We start from the raw sequence: 23,621 nt of genomic DNA on the forward strand, positions 1-23,621 counted from the left end.
AGTAACCATTTCTCTGCACACCAGGTGCAATCAAAGCTAAGTAAAGATCAAAGATATTAAAACTCAGTACAAAAACACAATCAGAGCAGTTCATCTCTCCATGGACATAAGTGAAATTACATGTGCCTGATAATTAGATGAAAGGTTTAAGAGTTGTCGCTGTCGTCGTCGTCGTAGAATCTGTTCCTCTTGATGCGCTCCTCCACCGTCAGCCCGTCGTCGTCTTCGCCCCACAGAGGAGCCTCATCCTCCCGCCCCGTTTTATCTTCTTTTACCTCCATCCCGAAATCCAAAAGGTCATCGAGCGCAGACGCCCGATGCGTCCCGGCGGCAGATTGACCGCCTCTGAAATCAGATAGCAGGTCAGAGCTGCTGCTGCTCAGCCCGGCGAAAATGTCCTCCAGGAAGCTTGATGTGCTAATCTGCAGCTCCGTGGCCTCGTTTTGGAGCGTTCCCTCGCCTGTGAAGAACTGCGTGTCAGAAGAGCGCTCTGTGGCTTCAGTACATTTGGCACCGGCTGGCACAAAAGCATCCTCGCTCTGTGCCAACTGCAGCACTTCGCTTGGCATCCATTTCATTTCTTCATCTGTTTGGAAGAAATCTGTTGAAAAGAGATTCTTCCCGTCCTCGTCCTCACTAAGCCCTTCAAACAGGTTTCCTTGCTCCAGGCCGCAATTATTGTTATTGTTGGAGTTTGCATTCAGCGCCTGTCTTGCCTCCTCATCTATTAAGGTGACCTTTACCGCCTCCCCATTGTTCAAACCGCCATTACTTCCTTTATCTATCTCCGCCTGACTTTCCTCCCCACCTGCTGCACTTTCTTTCTGCCCATCGTGTCCGTTTACTTTCACTTCCTCCACCACAGCTCCACCACCATTCCCTACGCTCTCTTCCTTCTCTTCCACTCCAGGGTGCACTTCAGAGTCCATTTCAGAACGCTCTTGTGCCTCCGAGCCGCTGTTTGACTCTTTCCTTTCTCGAGGGTGAGAAACATTTGCCGGTTTCTCTGCAACTGCTGCGGGGGAGGGGGAGGGGGAGGCCCCTGACTGTACTGGAGTCTCTTCAGGCTTTTTCACGTTCTCTGTTGCTCTCTTGTCTTTTTCCTGGGGTCCATTTTGTGCTTCAGCTGCGGAGACATCGCTCTCCTTTAATGAAGGCCTCAGCGGCTGATTGAGGTGTTCATTTTCCTGAGCGGAGCCCTCCTTAGGGGGCCATGACGGCTTAACCAGCTTCAACTCCCCCTCTATAGTGAAGGATTTCTTGCTGTGATCAGATTGAGGAGGCCACACTACAGACATCTTAGTGCTGAGCTTTTTGTTTTCATCTTCTGATTTTCTCCTTTCCTCATCCTCAGTAACTAGCGGGGTCTGAGCAGCGGGAGATTTGGAATCCATGATTTTCTTTTCGGGTGATGGTGATCTGACGCTTGTCTTTTCGGGTGATGGTGATCTGACGCTTGTCTTTTCGGGTGATGGTGATCTGACGCTTGTCTTTTCGGGTGATGGTGATCTGACGCTTGACTTTTCGGGTGATGGTGATCTGACGCTTGACTTTTCGGGTGATGGTGATCTGACGCTTGACTTTTCGGGTGATGGTGTTCTGACGCTTGACTTTTCGGGTGATGGTGATCTGACGCTTGTCTTTTCGGGTGAATTCTCCTTATTGCTCCATAGTTCTTTGTGTGGTTTTTGTCCAAATCCCTCGTCGTAATTCCCCTTGGATTTGAACAGTTGCGTGAAGTGTGGCTTGCAGTACATTCGTCCATGGAGAGAGGCATAGTTTCCAAGACTGTAGAGGGATACAATAGGTTAAATAATGCAAAATAAAAAAGCAGAATAATGTGGTGCTCTGTGAGTTATCGTCACCTTAGTTTGCCTCTGCAGTGCTCGCAGCGAAAGCAGCTCTTATGGAAGTTGAGTTTGTCTGCGATCAGCGACTCCATCGGGTACACCCTCTTCCGACACACCCTGCACAGTTCGGACTCGGGAACTCGAATTTTCTGCAAAGAAATAAGGCAAAGCTTTAATTAACAGGGTCATCATTTCCTGTTCATTTCCTGGTAACAACCATTTCATTAGGTACTAAATGAAAAGGTTCACCTGGGTCATTTATAATTAATGAATTCCAATTTATTGCTACCTACAGCGTTTTGGCGTAGGAACTCTTCAAACTAAGCAGAATATACTTGAGGGAAGAAAACTAATAAAATAATTCTAGGTTAGTCAAAGAACTAAATAGGTTTTTGGCCTAACTTATCTTGGGAACACTTGCTTAAAAGCAAACCCAGTAAATAATTGATTAATATTCACTGCGGTTTAAGTACATTTTCACACTATCAAATTCAGGAAGGTTAAAATATTATAATGTGATTCACGTAACGTTTTAACATTTTATTCCCAATTGTTATTAGGGTTGACAGCAAACAAGCAATTAAGTGTATCCTCACAGTCAGGATGCTTCTACGAAATTGTACTCTACTCTAATTAGTATCAGCATTGTTATTGCAATTCAGTGTCTAAAAATAGCTTGTGTTTCAAGTTCTGAGAGTCAACTCATAATTCATTAAAAAAAGCTTTGAAAATGAAGTTAATTTAATGTTTTAAAAAGTTACTTATTTTATCAATTCGCAGCATGAGCAGGGAACAAAAGGTGAATCTTCCAGAGAAGTATAAAAATAAATTAAATAGTTGTTCTTCTCGCTGGAGACATTAAAAGCCCTCCTCTGCACCACACACCCAGGCATGAGAATTATTAGTTCAATATGATACACACATCACACGCATGGAAATAAAACCCTGTGAATATTCAAATCTGCCAACCTGACAGCAAGTCAACTGCAAACAGCTCAGAGCTTCAAATAAAAGCACTTCAAAGAAAACCACGTCATGTAAATAAAAGTGTCAAACCAAAGTTAATGCTTCTTTTCTTGCCACACAATGCCTTCAACTCTGAACACACAAAGCATGTTAATCACACCGTCACGCTGGTTTAGTGTCCTCATGCTGCACAGCCTGGTTTACCCGTCACGACAGTCTGCTGCTGGTGCGTTACGATCTGGGAGGTCCTCTGCTCGGTGACACTGAAACCCAGGTTCTGGAACACTCCCTGGCTCTCGGCCCACGACTGCTGGAAGTTTCTCAGCAGTTCCTCGGTGGACGCCTCTGGGGGCACGGAGACCGCCTCGCCTCTCACCACATCGGCGTAGGACGGGGGGTTACCGCGGGTCACGGACTCCTCGCTCGCCGTCCCGTCTGTAATGTTCCCGAAGACGTCGACGGTGCAGAATTGCTCGGCGACCGCTGTCGTTTCCGAGTGACCCGCCGGCTCAGAAGGGGCTGACTCAGACTCTCTTCTTTCTATTTGTTCTCTGAGGTCTCGTGCCGCCTGAGAACCGAGCTCTCCCGTCTCAAACACATTCTTTATCGCCTTGACGTTGAATGTGGGGATTTCGTCAGATTTCGCCGGCTCATCCTCCGCGTCCTCCGTGTCGCTCCCCAGCCTCTCTGTGATGACAATAGGCTCTTTTCTGTTGTAGACCTTCGGTTGGGGGGATTCAAATCTGTTGACCAGCTTAGACAGATCGACTCTTGGGAGATCCTGTTTCAGGAGTTCTATATTCACAGCCTGGGCCCCTTCCTCGGCCTCAGCTCCCAGACGTTCAGGGATATCAATGGGATCCTTACGCATGTACGTCTTGCTCACCTCCGCCTTCTGCGCCTCCTCAAAGAAAGACTTCTTATCTCTGACAGTCATCATGGAGTCCCCCATTTCTCCAACTTCCATCAACCCTTGCTCATCTCTCTCTACGGGGGTCTCCCTGTCGCTAAGAGAGGACGATAGCTCTCTTTCAGCGGCAATGAACTCTTGCACCGGCATGGGAGGTGGTGGGGTCACGACGCGAGAAAGCATGGAGGTGGTATCCCTCAGTTTCACCAGCTTCTCTGAGCGGCTCATCGTTGGCGACGGCGTGGCCCTAAAGGGGGATGTGGGGGTGAAGGACTTGCGAGGAGGAGGCGGGGGCGTCCCGACTGACTTGTAAGGTGGAGGAGACGGGGTCACTCTGAGGGGCGAGTCGATCCTCCTTGACTCAATGCTTATAAAAGTGGGTGAAGGACTTCGGATGCTGGCTAACGGGGAGGACACCCTCTGATCGTCACTTATCTCCTGGTGCACTTTTCTCTCTTGGATTGACTTTTTCTCCTCCACCACCTTCCTTTCACTCTTGGACGAGCCGATACTGATCTTTGAAATCTTAGTGGTCGCTCCGCTGAAAACTTTTTTGTCAGGTTTCGGAGGCACTGCCGGCGGCGCTGACGGCTCTACTTTCTCTACTTTCTCTTCTTTCACCTGCTTTTCCACGGTTGTCACGGTTTCCTCAAAAGTTGTGAGCTTTGTTTGAAAGATATTCTTCACATACACCATCATCTCTTTCAGCTTTTTCTTACTTTGCCGTTTAGTAATTTCGCTTAAATTCTTTTTCTCATCCGCGCCCATGGCCCAGTCGGGGACTTCGCTTATAATCATCCTGACAGCGTTGGAGTCTATTTTGCTTGGTGTGCCTTCCAGCGCTTTTATTTGAGCGAGCAGCTTTTGGGTTACATTGCATTTCTCAAAATCAGTGATTCCTTCTGAAAGACCCTCCTCTTCATGGGTCATTTCCCCTATTACTTGTGCAGGCACATTCTTAGGCAAATCTTTTGACTTCACTGCATGTATCTGCATTTGGCTTGTTTCTGCTGCTTGTACATGTATTTGTTTTTGCACCTGAACGACCTCTTGCTTCTGCAGGCGTTGCTGCACCACCCTCTCAGTCACAACCACGTCCTCGTGTCTCTGAAAGCTCTCTGCCTTCATGCTCTGCTGGCTGTGGGAGACGGATGCATGGCCTTGTCCCTGATGAGCTGCTGCAGACGTTATCTTAGCCATCTTGGGTATTAAAACGGTAACCGATGGTGACAGCTGTACTCCAGCCTCATTCTTTTGCATCTCTGTCCCCTTTTTCACTTGAACCTCCACTTCAACTTTCTCCATAGCTGGGGTCACGTGACTTTTCTTCTCAATTACTTTCATTTCTGTTTTCATTTCAGTTTTTGTCACCTGCTCGCTTTTCTGACTCACTTTTGTTTCACTTTTCTGTGAAACACTACTTTTCTCTTGCTGGAAATGCACTTCACTTTTCATGGCGCCGTCCAACTTTTCCTCTTTCTTCTCTTTTGGCATCTTGAAAGTTTTCACCTTGAAACTTGGAGTTACCTTTGGGATTTTCGTGGGATGAGAGGGACTCATTTTCCCCTCCTGTGTCAGAGGCGCATTAATATTCTTTCCATCTTCAGCTTTCAAAGTGACCGCACTCTGGCTTTGTAGATTAGCATTTTCATGGACATCACTTTGTGTGGCTGTGATAGACCTGCTGCTGGATGTCTTAATAAACTGCTGCTGCTCCGTGACAGAAGAAGTGACCACATTGGAGCATGACTGGATTTCAATATTTGAGGCCTCGCGATTAGCCTGGGAAACGACGGTCTGATTCTTAGGCGCGGTTTGGCTCTTTTGAATGACTTCAGTTGAGGAAAGCATTTTTTCTGAGGAGTGCTCACTGGCAACATGCTTTTTATCTACGGACACACTTGAAGATCCTGTAGCTGATTTCTTATTTACCACTGAGATCAAGGGTTTGCTCAAAGGGATCTGGGAAGGGGTTTTCTTGGGAGGCGGTATTCCGTCTTTGGAAATAGCCTTAGCTTCTTGGCTCTTTGCGGCTTCCGTTGCCACTTCTGAGTCTGCTTTCTGTGCTGCGGGAGGCTCGGGACTGGCAGCAAAGGAGGGCAGATTAATTGGTGGAGACGTGGGAGTTGTGACAGTACTCCTCATGGACTCTTCATTCTCCAACTGCAGGCGGTACCTTTCCTCTGCGAGCATGAGAGGAGTTTTAAATTTGCGAGCAAAAGGTCTAGATTTGGGGGCTTCGGGAGTTGGAGGCAGTTTAATAGGAGGGACAAACACTCTTTTAGGCGGCTGTGGACTCTCTTTCGGTTTCATAGCTGGGATGCTTGGTATTTTTGTTGGTGACATTGCTTTTGACTCGGCCTGAATCTGTTTGCTTATTTCAATCTGTTTGGTTTCCTTTTTCACTTCTTGTACTTCTTCTTTACGCTCCGTTGAGACTGTTTCTGCTTGCTCAGGAGGGAGCTGAGTTGGGGGTGGAGGTGGGGGTGGGGGTGGTGAAGGAGTGGGCTGCTTTTTCTGCCATTTCGGTTTAACTTGTACGTGTAGCTTCAGTGTTTCTGGTTGCTTGGGCAATTTGAATAAAGGCTTGCCGATGGGTTTCCCCAGCTTGGCAGGGGGAGACTGGGGCAATGCATTAAGCTCTTGCTGAGAGGGAGGTGGAGGGAGAAAATCTTGCGGAGGAGGTGGAGGAAGAGGGAAAAAGTCAGGCTCAGACTTGCCTTCCATGGGAGGCGGAGGTGGAGGAGGTGGGAGGTCGCTGTCCTGCCTCATGATAGAAGGGGGGGAGGCTGGGCTCTCCAGCACTGGGGATGGTGGAGGAGGGAGGGAGAGCTCTGACTCTGAGGGTGGAGGCGGTGAACAGGGAGGAGGGGGGAAGTGAATCTCCGGCTTGGCCTTTTTTATGACACTTTTCCCTTTCATGTCCAGGTTACGGTATTCACCCTTTACATTTTTCACGCTGTGTTTTTGTGTGATTTCCTTTTTCTCCGTTTGCTTTTGAGACATCTGCTCGGACACACTTTGCTTATGCACGACACTCTTCTCCGTCACTGTAGTCTGCACCTGTTTGATTGTCTTTGTTTCACATACTTGCTTGTTTGAACTGTTGCTCTGTGATGTGCCATGCACCTCTTTCATCACGTTCACATCCACTGCTTTCGCTTCCGTTTGATCATTATTAGTCACTTGTTTATGCTTTATCATAATAGGCTTGGGAGCTTGTACTTTCTGTGGGGGCAGCGCTTTGTGTTTCTGTTCTTTCATGCTCTTGTGTTGAGAGGCCCCAGTAGTATTGTCTGTGTTGGCAATAGTAACAGAGTGTTCCTCTTGGGTTATTACCTGCGTTTGCAACGATTGGCTTTGGTTCTGCCTCTGTGTGTGCTTCTGTGACTCACTGCTCTGAGAGAGCTTTTTCTCAGCGGGGGCTGGATTGACTGCCACACTCTCACTCTTAGCTTCATGCAAGCATTCATGCTCCGCTTGCTTTACAGTTAATGGATTTTTCACGGGCACTTTTGCTTTCTTGTGGGAACGCTTGGGATTTGAATATTGTTTTCTTTGCATTAGATTCTTTATTGCACCTTGAACGTCCCCTTTTAATACTTCCTCTTTTTCCGCCAGTGTTGAATCTTGTCCTTCGTAGAGACATTTTATCGATGTTTTTACATCTCCTTCAATGCTTCCCCTGCGCTGCATTTTCGAAGAAGTCGTTGGTTCTAGAAAGTGCTGGATGGTGGCTCTAACATCCCCTTGTTCGCTCACTTGATGCTGGTAAGTCTTTTTCTCGCTTGTTGCTACATGCAAACTTTGCATGGCCATGTGGATGTCTCCTTTGAGGATTTCCTCTTTTTCCACCTCTTTTACAGCTTGCTTCGCCTCCTCTAGGGACTTCAGGGTTCCTTTGATGTCCCCTGGCACCAGATCTCCCACAGTCACTCCCGTATTGGAGGTTGCAGACTTCTCCAGTGACTCGAGGGCACCTTTGATGTCTCCCCTGACAATTTCAGGCTTTTCCATTCCTTTGTTTTGATGCTGCGACTCTTCCAGAGACCTCAGAGTAGTAGGGATGTCTCCCTTCACCACCTCTTCTTTGTCGATGACCACTTTCTGATTGATGGCATGGGTCAGTGAACTCAGGGCTGCTGTAAGGTCACCTTTAACAATATCCCTTTTCTCCAGGTTCTTGTAGGTAACAGCAGGCTCTGTCATAAAGACTTTAACATTGCTGTGAACGTCACCAGGAAGTATGTCTTGCTGTGCCACGGTGCGGCCGATCTCCTGCTGATTCTTCCGCAGCAAGATTTTGGTCTCCCGCACGTCCCCCCCGATGATATTCTCCTTTTCCACTATTTCCTTGACGGTTTCATCCGTTTTGCTCTGAAGCTGCTTCAGGTAATCCAAGGCTCCCGACTCAATGCACGTGGAGTAAAAGCTGACATTTCCCCTCTCCGTGTCTCCCACCCTTATCTTTCTGGACTCTTCGGCTCCTGAGTTGGAGAGAAGACGATGAAGGGTTTTGCTTACGTTCCCATGGATGATATCCTCTTTCTCCGTGCTAGACCTCTCCCCTTTATTCAAAAGGGAATAAATAGTCATCCTCACGTCTCCTTTCTCATCCTCTTGAATCAGAATGCCATGCTTGGAGGAGCCTTCGTTCTTGAGCAGATTGTTGACGGCCTCTTGAATGTCGCCGCGGATAATTTCCTCTTTCTCCATATTGATTCCCCTTTCCTGGGCGAGTAGCTGCTTCACCGTGGTGTTAATATTCCCCCGCTCCTCGCTGTCAATAGTTATCCCCCTTTCAGTGATCTCCCTACGGTTCAGGAGGTTCATCATGATGCTACTCATATCCCCTCTGATAATCTCTTCCCTTTGGATCTGGGGAGCTTCCTGGTTCATGAGTTTAAACTTTGCCATGCGGATATCGCCGATCTCATCTGCCTCGATAAGAACACCCTGTGAGTCAACCATTTTCTGACTGTAAAGCTCCTCAAGTGTCTCTTTGACGCTTTTACCTATTATTTCGGTCTTTTCCGTGCTGCTCTCGTTGAAATCATTGAAGGGAGTTGATTCAAATAGCCATGTAGTTGTCTTCACATCGGCCTGTGGGATTTCCTCCTTGGAGACGACGAGCTCTGTTCCGTCAGTCTGTTTGATACTGTCAAGAGGCTGCTTCTCAAAGAGCCACACAGACTGCGTGACATCCCCCTTCATGACTTCCTCTTTTGTCACTCTCTCCATGCCGTCGTACTCCGCGCCCTCACCGTGGATCTCATCCATCGTGCGCGTTTCAAACATCCACGTGGCAGATCGGACGTCACCTTTTTGGATTTCGCTCACACTTACTGTTCTGATGTACTTCTGGGACATCTCATCCGTCTCAAATCGCTGCTTGTTTGTCCTTACATCACCGCCTTGGATATCTTCAACTGTTTTTGACCTGGTTTTTATGTCTTCGGCAATTTCATCCAGGGGTTGCGTTTCAAACCTCCACCTCGCGGAGCTAACGTCTCCTTTGTTGATGCCTTCTTCAGTCACCGATTTAATAACATAGACCTGCTCTGAATCTCGAATTGAATCCAGAGGCTTTGTCTCAAACTGCCATCGAGCTCCCACCACATCTCCTTTAATGATCTCCTCCTTGGTAACTGTAGTTACTTCATGATAATGGCCCTCTTTGTCACAGATGGCGTACAGCGGCTGAGTTTCAAACATCATGGTGTAATTTTTCACATCCCCCCTCTCTTCTTTATCTCTAAAGATACTGGCGAGTTTAGAAATATCACTCTCAGAGGACTCCTCTTTAATTTCATCCAGAGAATATGTCTCAAAGATAAAGCGACTTTTGCCAACGTCACCCCCCTGAACGTCAGTCACAGTGCGACTTTCCTTCGTCTCTGTGGAATCGTCACGTATGGCGTCAATTGGCTGATTCTCAAACATATAGGTGCAGTTGACGACGTTCCCCGCCTGGATGTCCTCGGCCTGCTGCGTTTTCATCCTCTGCATTGTTTCCCCCGAAGTGGAGCTCATTATGTCAGAAGAGCGATTCTCAAAGATGTACTTCATCCTGGAAACATCGCCCGAGTCGATGTCGATCTTCGTGACCCTCCTGAACGAACTGTCCTCACCTGTGATGTTTTCCAGGTTCTCGGTTTCAAAGAGGAAGCGAGCCAGTCTTACGTCTTTCCCTTGCACGTCCTCTTGATTCACAGTGCAGGTCTTCAGAATGGTCTCAGACTCTGTGTGGTCACGTATGTTGTCAAGTGTCTGGGTCTCAAAGAGCCAAGTGCATGTTTTGACATCTCCTTTTTGAACTTCTTCGACATCCGCCTCACTCTTCTCCGTTTTTTCATACAGAACATCCATCGGTTGAGTCTCAAATAGCCACCTGCAGGTCTTAACGTCCCCTTTCTCAATTTCAATTTCTTCCTTTGTTTTTAGTTCTTCATCTTCAAAATGGTTGGAGCTTTTAATGGCATCAAGCGCTTGAGTTTCAAACAACCACTTCGCTGTTTTGACATCCCCTGACTGGACTTCCTGCTTTGATATACCTTTTATGATCTGAAACTTATTGAGGCTTTCATCAAACTCATCAATGGGACGTGTTTCAAACATCCATCTGCAGCTGCGCACATCTCCTTTCACAATCTCCTCGCGCCTCACGGTCTTCACCTCATGGTAATGACCAAAGCTGTCTTGCATAGCATACATAGGGGTCGATTCAAAAAGAACTCTGTTGGATTGGACGGATCCACTTGTGACACCTTCAACTTGAATTCTCTGTGTTCCTTCACACTTACTTAAATCCATACTTTCAAACCTTTCTTTATAGTTTGTCACATCTCCTATTTCGAGAGCTTCAACGTTCACAGTTCTTGTAATCTCCCTCTTCTCCTCTCTTATATTCTCCAGGGGCTGGCTCTCAAAGACCCACTTCTGATGCCTCACATCTCCCTTTTCCTCTTCAGATGCAACCATTTTCTTGAGTTTTCCCACATCCAGCAGTTCCTTCAGATTTCCCATGGGTACTGTCTCAAACAGATGTTTGGCTGTTCGAACATCTCCTCCTACAATCTCCTCTGCAGCTGAAGGTCTAGCATTGGCATTGTCTTTCAGAGTATCCATAGACTGAGTCTCGAAAACCAGACAGTGCTTCCTGACATCTGCACCAATGATGTCTTCCTTTTGCATCCTGGAACTCTCCCATTCCTCATCCTTAATGGTGTCAAGGGTCTTTGTCTCAAAAAGCCATCGACCTTTGTTCACACCGCCTTGGACGTTGTCCTCCATGGATATGCCGCAAATTAGCTTCACCATTGCAGGGTCTTTGCTAATCATATCCAGAGGCTGGGTTTCAAACATCCAGCGTGATGTCTTGACGTCTCCTTTCGCAGTCTCCTCCCTGCGGATTGTGGTGATCTCCAACATCTCTCCTGAATCCCCCCTAATGACACACATGGGCTGGGTCTCGAACATGCGAGTGGTTGTCTTCACATCGCCTTTGATTTCTTCCAGCTCAGACTTCAGGTTAAGGAAGTTGGTCTCCTCAATGGTTTCTGTTTTGCCCATTGAATCCAGATGCTGAGTCTCAAAGAGATATCTAGCAGTTTTCACATCTCCGCCGGTAATGCTCTTGGTGGCGACAATATCGGTCTCCTGCTCGTCTTCTTGGTAAATCTTATTCAGATAATCCAGTGGCTGCGTCTCAAAAAGCCAGGTAGCAGTGCGGACATCTCCTCTTGCGAGATCAGTCAACTTTTGCAACTGCTCAGCTGATTCAGTACCTTCTATCCCGAGAGCATCCATGGGCTTCGTCTCAAACATCCAAGCTGTGTGTCTGACATCTTTGCCCGCGATGATTTCCTGCTGGGCGATATTCCTCACCTCGTCCTCATCCAGGTTGTCATCTTTGATCTCATCAAGAGCCTTGTTTTCAAACATCCAGCGCCTGGACTGCACTTCCCCTTTAAGGACCTCATCCCACTCCACGGACTCTCTGTCGGAGCTCGAACCCCTGCTCGAGTCGTTGCCGTCATTTTCAAACAAATAGCACGCCTGCTGGACTTCTCCCACCAGTTCCTCGCTTTCAAAGTCCTTCTTTTCCGCTTCCGTGAGCTCCTGCAAGAAGTCCTCCTCCAGGTTCTTGCGTACGTCCGGATTCATGTGCTTGTAGATGCGCTTTAGTTCAGCCTTACTCTTGTGTTTGAAGTACTGCTCCTTAGACACAGTGTGCTTCTGTTGGGAGGCAGACTCTTGATGTTGGGAAGAGATGTACTCAGGGGTTTCCTCATACAGGTGCAAGGGTGGTGGAGGGAAGTGATCTGGCATCTCATAATTCATTGCAGAGGCAGACGCTACTGATGAGGCAGAGGCAGAAGCTGCGGATGAGGCAGAGGCAGACACTACTGATGAGGCAGAGGCAGACGCTACGGATGAGGCAGAGGCCGTCTTCACGGAGGAGGACATGTCATAGCTTGTCTTGGTTGAGGCTTTGGAAGACTGATTAACTGGGGTCCATTGAAATTGGTTGAAATCCACATCAACCTGTGATTGGTAAGTGATTTTTGTTAAGGAGAGAGGGAAAGTAAAAGAAGTTTTGAAGTCAGGAAATGGAAATATTTGTATAGTTAAGATAAGGACAGCTTTGAAGTACAGAGAAGGAAGAATAGAAAAGGAAGTCAAATGTATATTCCAAATCTAGAAACAGCAAAAAAAACGAATCTTATTTGGATGTAAATGAACAAGACACACTACCAGTCTGTCAAACCCAGACATCTCCAGTTGTGTGTTCCTAATGACTAAAATATGAATAGAAAATGATTTTAACTTCAGACTGTAATGGGACTCCTTGTTTTAGTCTCAGTTTTCCTTTTATCACTGTGAAAAAGAGAACATTCAGTCGTTGCCTGTGTAATGACATCTTTTATCCACTCCAATTATTCGCCATCAACTCATTGCAAGGCCAATTTTCTTTTTGATGATTTCACCATGTGGCCTGGTCTTTATAGAGATACCTCCCTGCGAAAAAGCCAAAGTACTATATATTTAGATAAACAGACTGCATCATTACCTTAATTTCCTTGGCTGGTGCGGCTCCCTCAATCGTTTTTTCATACTGCTGCTTCAAAGCCTGAGTGGAAACCTTTGGTAGGTCCTCGCCGCCGACGAGCATAACTGAATTAGACACAAGAAGAAGGCTGCCTCATTAAGTCATTCGCAGTGAGCGAGCTCAGAGGGATTTGGAAGAGAAATAAATCATTTCATTAAAACCTGAGTAGTTTTCATTTTCCAAAACCATGCAGCGGTGATTGCCCAATTTCCACTTTCCAATATTTTACATTCCTGACTATGCCCTGATTAGATTTACTGCTATGCACCACAAAGAAAATCATCTGCACTCCAACTCGTTTTCATAGCTCATCCCTTATTCAGCTGTAGAGGGAACAATCATTCATATAAAGGACACAAGCAGTGATGAAAACATACTAATTACAATATCAAATCCATGAGGGGAATAACCTGTTTCATTGTAATGGTTCCCGTAACTGGCAGCCACATTGTTCTGGTGGACTCTTTCGTCATGGATCACCTGTGGAAAAAAATGTGTTAGTTAGTATATCGCCAAATGCACTGGAGCTTCAATCAGGGACAAGTTAAAGCGTTAGCATGAGGCTAGTAACCAAAGGAGTGGGTTTACGGTAAGATGCTACCTTACAGCTGTTGACAAATTACTGAGGGGAACAGGAAGTACCTCTTGTTGACTGTGAAAGTGGCTTGTAGCGGGAACGACCTCTCTGGCACTGCTTTTCACCGTCACTTCTGAGGAGCTTGACACCTCCTGTCAAACAGAGAGAAAGTGATGACTCCCTGTACATGACACACAAAGACAGACTGCCTGCAAGTAAGTCATTGTTGTATCACAAAAAAAGCGTATTAGTTCCCAAAATGTTGTCCCATAACAAACAGAGCTGCTTCGTTTAAATTCCAATAACGGACGATTTTAGTCTTGGAGAGGAAAAGCAATAGATTCCCCCAAAAAAACTGCACCAAACGACTTCTTCCTGCAAGTGAGATTCATGCAATTTGTATGAGATGAAAGAGAAGTATAATATGTTAAGCTTGTATCCACTGCTGTTAACATGAAAGATACACGGAGGCTCGGGGTGCTCTGTACTCCTGAAACCACTTATGTCAGAATAATAATATCCTTCCTGATGTACAACCGGTTATAACACCAGAGCTCGGATAGAACACCTGCGAGGAAGATTCGAGCGGAGAGTGGTTTGCTGTTAGCAGAGAAGCGATGCCTCGATCAAAGAGACACTACCCCTCACAAAGTTTTCTGTCAATTCTAGCATTCAGCAAGGTCCTTGTGCGCTCCATGAATCCACTCTGCTTCCCCGCCCGAATGAGCAGAACTGACCTCACTTCACTGAGACCGGGGCTGCTAACGTGTTCTGGCATTTCCCTCACGCACTCCATGACACCGCACATATTCGAGCAAAGTTCAAGGTGCCCTCTTTGATTTGACCTACAAGAGGGCGCTCGCAGACACAGCAGCCAAGTGTTCCCAATAAAGGGCTACAGTAGAATGTGAATTGCACAGTGGCATTTAGACGTTTCACACTTTGCGGAGAGCTGGGGAACAGAAAGGACAGAGGTACTGAATTTAAATCATGGGCAGATTTAGAGACAATGGGTCCCTGGGTACAGCCATGCAAAAGACCCCTCTAGTTAAATACATAGGAGCAACATGTTTAGGTTATTTAGCCTCTATTTATTGTCGTTCTTTGTAGTCATTTGCTTCTCTTGTTACTCATTTGGGTCTCTTGTTTGATGTTGTGAGTCGTTTTGTGGATATTTTGTCATTTGTGGCCAGTTCAGTAATCCATTCGTGCTTCAAATAGTAGCAAGAAAAAAAATCAGCTTCAATCTTAATATCCTCCTCACTCTCTCCAATAAAGAATGTGTCGCATATTTGATGACATTATCACACCTCAATAAAAAACTGCGACTGTGGCTCCATCCTCACCTGCACAGATCTCTGCTCGTAGTGGAACTGGGCGACGCTGGACTGAGAGGATGAGGAGGCAAACTCCTGGCTCTCAAACTGTTTCTTCACACTGGCCAGACCCCCCGGCAGCGAACAGGCCTCGGACTCATCCATCACCTATCAGGAGAACACAGATAGCATTAAACACACCGACAAATCAATCCGTATACAGGTGTTGGATTAAACATGACATTAGATGAGATTCCAGAGATTGGATTTGACCCAAGTGAACCATACTCTTACCCCCATTGATTGTGAATATGTTATACATTACCTTATGCTAATGTGAAAGTGAATTATGCTAATGCTATGAAAAGCATTAGCAGTGTTGGAGGTCCTTTAAACGTGTCGTGAATGCTGTAATGGTAAAAGCATTAACAATGGAGGCACATGGTTCCTTTATAATCCTGGAGGAGGTGTAAAAGGGGATGTGTTCAAATGTAGATTTAACAATACTGAGAGACAAGATAGAAGTCAAACTGACATCTTTGTGATCTTTGTCAAGCTGAAAAGAAATAAAACATTCAATTAAAGTCATTTTTTGTGTTTTTCTCTGGGAATTTGAAGAGATAAAGAAAGATGGCAATTTGAATGGATTTTCTTTGTCTGCAACACAGAGTGAAACCTCAATAGAACATTCCGTTTCTCAGATTAGTCAGGTTAGTGGCACAAAAGAGCCTTTCAATACTTTTTATTGAGCTATAGAAGGAATTATATTTTTCAAACTGGAAAAACATAAGCCTGTTTTTGGACACATTCCACTCCTCATCAGTATGGAGTCCTCACTCTGCTATATCTCGAATGCACACTGACTATTTGATACAATAATCTCCTTTTGGGATTGTCAATTACTTTTCTAATAAAACATTTATATGTAGGGCTCTGCATATATAGCTTCTTGGAAACTGCAATATGAAAAGAAGCTTTCTGCTTTATGTGTGTGTGTGTGGGGGTGTGTGTGTGTTAATGTGGAACACACACCCACACTTGCCACCTTTCCTTTTAATGCAAATGAGGGCTCCAATGCAATTTGCAAGTTATTGCAGAGTCGTTCAGGTCAGTGACATTTCATGGCAGGGCACTGTGTTATCAATATTTTAATACTGCTGGGTACAATAGCTGAATAATATAACATGAAGCCAACATCTCTCGTTTAAAATGACCGGCGTACACATTATGGACAAAAAGTGAAGTCTTCTAAACCTGCATTCTTTCTAATAGCCAGCAGGGGGCATCTTGTTGCTAAAAGAAGTCTGATTGTATAGAAGTCTATGAGAAAATAACCCTACCTCTAACATGATGAACACTTTCCTGCTGAGTTTACGGCCTCAATCTCTAGTTTTAGGTCTTATTTATTACAGCCTCATTTTGCAAGACATGGTTGCATTAAGAGGACAGTAGACGATAAACAAGGGTATATGTTTTAGGGTGTGGTTATTTTGACAGGTTGCTATCAAGGCTGGTTTGTGTGTTGTCTGTGTTTCTGTCTTGTGATTTCTGTTTGTTATCAGTTTGTAAAGTGAAGCGTTACAATTTGATTTCCTAAAAATGACATTTTAACTCTTCAGCTGGACTTAGCTCCATCCTCTTGGAGGCCTCCGTATGGATACCAAGTAGAGATATGTGTTGGAGACAGGGCTTCTGGATGATAGAGAGCGGTCAGACTGACTGGTGTCCATCAAGGCTCCTGCTATCTTTAAACACCTTGTCACTTTTGTGGACATGCAGACAACAGCTGCAGAGGTGAAAACAACCCCCCCCCCGCCCTGCCCTGCTGCCCGGACACACAGACGCACAGACGCACAGACATCCACATTCAGCTGCCAGGAGCCACCTCATGGGGGTCAGGGAGGTCAGCTATCTACAGTATGGTGCTAATTCATTATCAATACAAACATTTCATATACTTCTTTTGATTCATTTGATAATTATATTATCAGATTAATCTGCAGATGAGTCGTTTTGTCTATAAAATGTCAGAAAACCGTGAAAAGTTATGGAAATGTCTTTAAATGTCATACAATTTATTATGATATTAAACAGAGAAAAGCAGGAAGTCTCATTATTTGAGAGGCTGAAAACGGCTTTTTTGGACATTTCGCAAGAAAAATCGCTTTAACAATTATTTGTATTATTATCAATATTGATTAGTTGACCCATCTCTGCTACTCTATATTTCACACATACATTTATTTAGACCATACAAATCAGGATAACTAAATGAAAAAAATAAAATAGTAGCCATAATTTTCTTCATAGTTATTGAAGAAAAACGTTGGCGATCCAGCACTTCTGTACAATGACTGCAGCATGCATGTGTTCCCTCGTCATGTACAGAGAGCCCAGAAGGTGGCAGGTCGTCCTCTTTAAACCCTCCCAGTGTGGCCTCATGAGTAACATGCTAAACATAAATTATTAACCTCTAACAGACCAACAGATAGGAGGATACAATTCTTGGATCACTGCATTCAACGAGTGTGTCGAGATTTTTACCTTTAAACTGTACAACGCAATGTGACATTGGAGCTGCAGAGTATTCATTTAGAGCTGGCGATATCCTCTCTCCGTATCCGACAAAGCCCTGCTCGGATGTAACACCTGCTTTCTCATTACATTCTGGACAGTTTCCCCTGTCACAGTGTTGAGTCAGCAGCGATAAATCAGGTGCCGCAGATTTGTTCACAATTCTCACACACTCTCAGCTGCGTTTAATTCTCCTGCACTAAACCTCCCTTTGGTGTTTTAGTAAATAAGGAACAAGCTGTACGCGTAGAGGGAACAGACGTTCTCTCAGTTTCAGATACCGAGCTGACTTACTGCAGTGGCCTTGGCTGACTAACTGCTCACACGTTTGAATTATTGGGTTCATAAAGTGCATGCAGGCTCTTCAAAGCTGCTGAGGCTTTTCTGTTCTCAGTAATGACTAATGACTCGGGGATAGTCAGACACATTTCTGTGTTTAATTAAAGTGTGGAGGCCTGCCGATGAGCTGGCTGTGTGAGCACATCTGAATATGCTGCAAAACACACTTTTTCTCTCCACAGATGCATTCAAACGACTCTGACACGGTGATTAATGCTTTCTATAAAGACCTGTGTTTGTAGCATTCCCTGCCTGAATGTTGCCAGTGCATATACCTAACATAATAATCATTATGTAAGTATGATTTATTCAACTCTTTTAGCAGTCATTCATATAAACATTCATATAATACTTTTGACATTTAATATTGGAATGACATAAATAAAAGTTTACTGTTGGGGATTTATAGTTGCTTTTTCATTAGATAACGATGGATACCTGCGTGTGATGGTCTCATAAGATGTGTTTGGGATTTATGTGAGGTGATACTTTTCTAATACTGTTTTATGGCCAGTCGTGAAAGAACTACTCAGACTCAAAAGAACATTATACAAATCTAAAATAATATCAAGTATTAAAAATGTAAAAGTACAGAAGGATTATTAGCTGAATTTGTTCAAAGTGTCAAAAGTCTCTACTGGGACATGTCTCCATGCTTTAATGCTCAAAAAGCTCTTTATTAGTCTCATACTGCCTGAGCTGCAGCACCTCTTTTTGTCTGAACCCAGAGGCCAGTCTGCTCTGATTGGTTAGCTGGCCAGCTCTGTTCTGATTGGACAACCGCTTAGAGATGTCATAAAAAAATCTCTGAAACAACCACAAAAGGTTTTGCTAGGCTTATTTATCTTAGTTACTGTTGTTTGTTGTTTGTTATACTAATTTCGGTCACAAGAGGCTGAAGTGAGCCATTAACCCATTCAGTAAATTATCTTTACTCATTTTTCACCTGCAAAAACACAACATCAACATGTTTACGTACCTAAGAAAGATCAACCTGGAAAACATTTTGTTCCAACTGACTTGCCTCTTATGGCTTCCTTATTTTTTTCAATGACAAAACCAGATAAAAAAGGACTCTAAACGTGTGTTGAGAACCAAACGATGTATCATGCGGACACAACAGCCCTATAAGAAATGACATGACATGTTACATTATTCCCACTGGCTCCCGTTCACACCCCCAAGGTTTAGTTTTCCCACCCAGTGCTGAGCCTTATGACACTTTGACAGATAAGGCTACCATCGAGCAGATCCCTGTGGCACTGAGTAGCCTTCAAGCAAGACAGTGTTCAGTGACAGCTCATTTAAGCTTTAGGGAGAAATGGATGGTCATACACCATCAGCAGCTATACTGTCAGTTTAACAATTACATCTAAACGTGCCTGTGTATCCTTACGAGCATCTCTCCTTTCACCCATGTGGAAGTATTGTCTTACCGCTGCAGAGGATGAGCTGCTGGTTTCTTTCTTGGACACGGCCGCCTGATACATCGCCAGACGCTCCTTCACCGACACCGACTCGCCCTCCTGCTCTTCCTCAGGACGTCCGGATCTACCTGCAGCTGCACAAACACAAAGAAATAACCGTTATCTTAGTAACAAATCTCATCATCACACAAGTAGAGGAATTAAACCAAATGTAGTGGTGTCTAAAATATGAAAAACAGATTGACCTTTTTTGAACCTCCCTGTTTATGAAAAGACATCTGCATAGTTGTGGATACTGTAAAGGGGCCAGAGGCAAACAATCAATAACAAATGTGGACACGAACCTGAAATGAAACACTCATCAATCTCGAGGCTCTGCTGTACGATACTTCATATCGCTCCGCACATCCCCAAGGATAGCCAATTAAAGAAGACCACTGATTTCACATTTGACTTTCCTTCGCTACAAAGCATCATTAGGCAACAGAGAAGACTCCATTAAGGCTCAGCATACACCCACACTGGACCTTTTCGCTCTTGGCATGTTCTCTTTCTCTGGGAAGCAACACCGTGGGATGGTAGAAGACCCTAAATAGAAATTATTCTCTCTCTTATTATTTGCTCACGCTGCAACCTTTTGACATTTTGACACCTCCTCCTTGTTGTGTATTTCTACTAGATGATTACATATTTGCTTCGCATGTATTTACTAGTTTAAGCTCCACTCAAAGTAGAGGTCAGAGTGAATTATACTTGGTGACTGATTGTAGAGTCTTAAAGCAGCTGCCTTTTGAATGCATTAGGCTCCAGTGAAGGTCTTCTTTCTGCTGTGGCGTTACGGAGCTTAGTAACACTTACAATGCAGAGCGGTGTAGTACATACTGTTCATGCTTGGCGTTGCAAGGCCAGCTATCTAAACACTTCTCTTAGCTCACTTATAGTATGTCTATGACTACACTGGCTAAATATAGCCCCCTTTTGGTATCTATACTATCACAAATATCAATCAACTTCAACTAGTTAAGGCTCATTCTGGATTTCCTATAAACATTTAATGAATAAGATTCTATATATAAGGGACAGCTTTTTTTCAAAACGGCGTTTGTCTCACACTTTTGCAGGTAGGTGCCTTTTGGTCAGTCTGAAGTATTAATGAGATGATAATGATAACAACTAAGAACAGCCATTTTGTGGGTTGATAATGTTCAAAATGGGTGATTCTTTCCCTTTTTCAATAACTCTTAACTGAATGAAATCATGTACAATCCTGAAAATAAAATATCAAAAAGTACAGAGAAAATAGGACGACACTAAGGGAACAATTGTAAGCTCCAGAACATTTGTAACATTAGAATATTAGAGTGTTAAGTGTTAGCGGTAAGCTCCCCAGATACAGTTGTTTACCTACTAGTCCTGCAAATAGCAAGTTCTAGTACAATGCACAGGTGAATTTAATGGTGCCCTTACTGGTGTGACCTTAATGCAGACAAGTCAAGAATGACTCTTCATGTCACCAATTTTAGCTTTCTGCTACGTCCGGCATGTTGGTGTAACCAATAACCCGTCCGAAATAGGCTTCCCGAGACATCCGAAAATAAGCAGGGGTGCTGCGTGGTAACTTATTACTGGCTCGATGACAGAAACACAAGGATAATGCCCTCATTTATCACCGGAGACAAATGATCACGTCACGGTCTGGCGCTGTCAGAGAGGCAGAGACGGAGAGAGCGGTGACAACAGCTCTGGATATCTCTGGCTTCTGACATGGGAATGCCGTATGCAAAGCTGCCATAGCATGGACGTGAGGTAACCAGGGCTCTGAGGGGAGGGGGGCGCTGCCTAGAGAGAAAAATATCCCGGGCCTTTTTATAACCCGGCTTTGTCTGCAGCGTCATTTTCCCTTCTGAGAGCGGAAGTGCGTGGTAGAAAACAAAAATGGCTTCTAATGAGATATCTTCTAAGTCACCTTCTCTCAATGCTGCCTCTAATGAGTACTGGCACCATCAGATGTTAAATAAGCATCAATAAAAGTTTTCAAACAATGTCTCTGTATACAGTGTGCTATTGATATCAGAAGAACGTTTTCACAGGCTTACACTTATAACCTTCTCTGCTTTTGACGGAGGCATATTTACCTCCACACTCAATAAAACTCTCTGCTTCTCAGGATATTAGCTTGTTATCTCTTAAATGGCACAGCGGCGGCACAAGTGATGGCACCGGGCGGGGGGTAATGGAAGAGACGAGAGTCAACAGGGGAGGCCATGCTGCTGCCGCCATGCACGACTCACTGGCTATATTGAGCCGAGCCTGGAGCTATTGACCCCCCTGTCACTGTGTCTGCTGCCTGCACTAAAGCGATCAGAGGTGAGGTGTTACACCGCCAGAAGAAAGGGTTTGAGGTTGTGTCCAGGAAATAGAGAAAACGAGAGTCATTTCAAAGTATATGATTGCAATAGAAGGCAGCATGGCTCCGCAGCTCAGAGCTGAATCATGGCCCGTAGATCTGTGTGGAGCAGAGGCCGTCCCCTAATCACAGAGGTGTCGCTCCCTCCTCTGCCCCCTCCTCACAACGAGAGCCTTAAGCAACCCAATTTTCGGTTTAGTACTTTCTGACCAAAGCTTTTTGGCTGGCGACGTTTGAAAGGAGAGCCAAATCGAGCTACACTAATTGAAATGTCAGCCGCGGAGGGCGATTTCTTCTTCACTGAAAAAGAAAAAAAAAAAAAAAAAACACAGCCGCAATAATTGAGCTGTCAAATATATCAAAATAAGTTCTTTACATAGAGGCTGGATCGCCCTACGGTTCTTCCTTATGCTAGGCTAAGCACTTTGTCTACCATTTGCTAAACCTTCAGAATATTCCAGATCAGATTGCCGCCGGTGATGTCTGGTGGAAGGAAACAGGAAGGGCCCATGCATGTGTTATGACAGTGCACAAATCCTTGAGGAATCCTTGAAACAAACTGAAATATCATGTCTCCAGTACCTGATGTTCACTTAATTCCCATTTTACACCAAAGATTGCTCGTGTCTGCGCTGCCTGGGCACATCAAACCAATTCATTATCAGCTAAAATGTCATCTACTATTTCCAATTTGTCTCCTTCCACTTTGGCGCTTGGGTGGAACATCCTTTTAAAAAGAGCTATGCAGGCAGTTATGTTGAAGCCTTGTAATACTGATAGTCTGCAAACATTGCTTACCTTCTTTAACCGTGTAGGTTGCTCTGTAAATCACACAACAATAGAATCCAACAGAATACAAAAGGGTGTTGAATCTCCAGAAAATGTAATAGGCTTAGTCGCCCAGCGTTAACCCGACAAACACAGCAGATCCTGGGCAGAGAGACGGAGAGGCTTGGAGACCAGCTCCAGCAGGGTGCTCTACAGTGCAATGAGGCCCAGGCGTCCAGCAACAGCTGATTTTATTTTAGAAGCCCCCGTGGTCAAAAAAATAGGAGTGACTTGGGGGAAGGTGGATGTGGGTTGGCCTTTTTTTAGTATTGAGTATCGAGGTACCCAACATGCCCTTAACCTTATGTCACAGGAGTCTTATGGACACAGATGCCTCACACTGTGAGCTGGAAAACTGAAACTTAGTACATCCTCTATTTGACATTTAATACCACTGCTTGTTAGCATGGGACATATCAGGGTATTTCATGATTCAGAGGGGGAGATTCACACATTGCTTCACAGGCATTGGGAAAGTCCCTACATTATGTCACCAAATATTGGGAGGAAGTTATTATTATTTTGTTATCAAATTATTTGTGAAAGCAAGGCTAGCTGTCTCCCTGTGCTCCAAATCTTTATGCTAAGCTAAGCTAAGTCAAACCAGCTAACAGCTAGCTTCGTATTTAACATGTCAATCTTCTCAAGTAACTCCAAATAGTAAAACACAGCATGTTTTCTCATACTGTTCCTTTAATAGCTGGTAATAAAATATACTTATTATAGCAATATACTTATTATAGCAATATACTTATTATAGCAATATACGCTACATATCCTGCCTCTCTATGTAAAATATTGATTATTGATTCATGAGCTCAGCTTCATTTATGATGTGTTGCCAAGTCAGCTTCATCTGAAATATTCCTTTATCCAGAGAAACACCTTGATAGTATAGCTCTTAAACTTCAATGTGTTAAAAACCTGTCGATGTATAAGTCTGAGAGACATGCTCACGATGTCCCTCTTAAATTATATATTGCCTGTGAAAGCGGCTCAACTTTTTTTTTGATGTGCTAAATGATTCAGAACATTCTGCCAAGAGGAGTTGAGTGTACCTTTCTAGGTGATACCGTTCGTCCTTCGAAAAAACCCTCGTGTACGCGGTATGCCTTCTATCAAGATGTGCTTTTTCAATGACATCTCAAATGGACCGTAAGGGACTTCAACCAAGGGAAAAGTGGGGATTCAGAGAAATGCAAGCTGTGCATAGAGACCGAATTCAGCAAGAAACCTTGAACTGCTAAAATAATCAGTTTGGAGAAAATAGGAAATATTTCCTTTCTGTCTGCCTGTTTTTTCTCCTTGGATGTAT

The 23,621-nt window shown here is 44.6% G+C and overlaps 1 protein-coding gene across 2 annotated transcripts in view; it reads right to left on the bottom strand.

Annotated features, from left to right (window-relative positions):
* Positions 1-1,540: 1,540 nt before the first annotated feature.
* Positions 1,541-23,621, bottom strand: part of xirp2a (xin actin binding repeat containing 2a) — a 49,087-nt gene continuing 27,006 nt past the window's right edge. Inside the window, exons 1-9 of one of the 2 annotated variants that reach the window (XM_034151366.1) lie at positions 22,277-22,436; positions 19,081-19,205; positions 14,762-14,899; positions 13,481-13,567; positions 13,249-13,318; positions 12,800-12,903; positions 3,021-12,273; positions 1,866-1,999; positions 1,541-1,788 (exon numbers count right to left, since the gene is read on the bottom strand). In XM_034151366.1, the coding sequence (XP_034007257.1) occupies positions 1,905-1,999; positions 3,021-12,273; positions 12,800-12,903; positions 13,249-13,318; positions 13,481-13,567; positions 14,762-14,899; positions 19,081-19,134 (9,801 nt within the window). In that variant the 5' untranslated portion in view covers positions 19,135-19,205; positions 22,277-22,436 and the 3' untranslated portion in view covers positions 1,541-1,788; positions 1,866-1,904. Of the gene's footprint in view, positions 1,789-1,865; positions 2,000-3,020; positions 12,274-12,799; positions 12,904-13,248; positions 13,319-13,480; positions 13,568-14,761; positions 14,900-19,080; positions 19,206-22,276; positions 22,437-23,621 lie in introns of those variants that run through there. The other variant, XM_034151365.1, reaches the window with a different exon arrangement.

The sequence above is a fragment of the Trematomus bernacchii genome, unplaced genomic scaffold (assembly GCF_902827165.1).
Source record: "Trematomus bernacchii unplaced genomic scaffold, fTreBer1.1, whole genome shotgun sequence".
NCBI classification, from domain to species: Eukaryota; Metazoa; Chordata; class Actinopteri; order Perciformes; family Nototheniidae; genus Trematomus; species Trematomus bernacchii.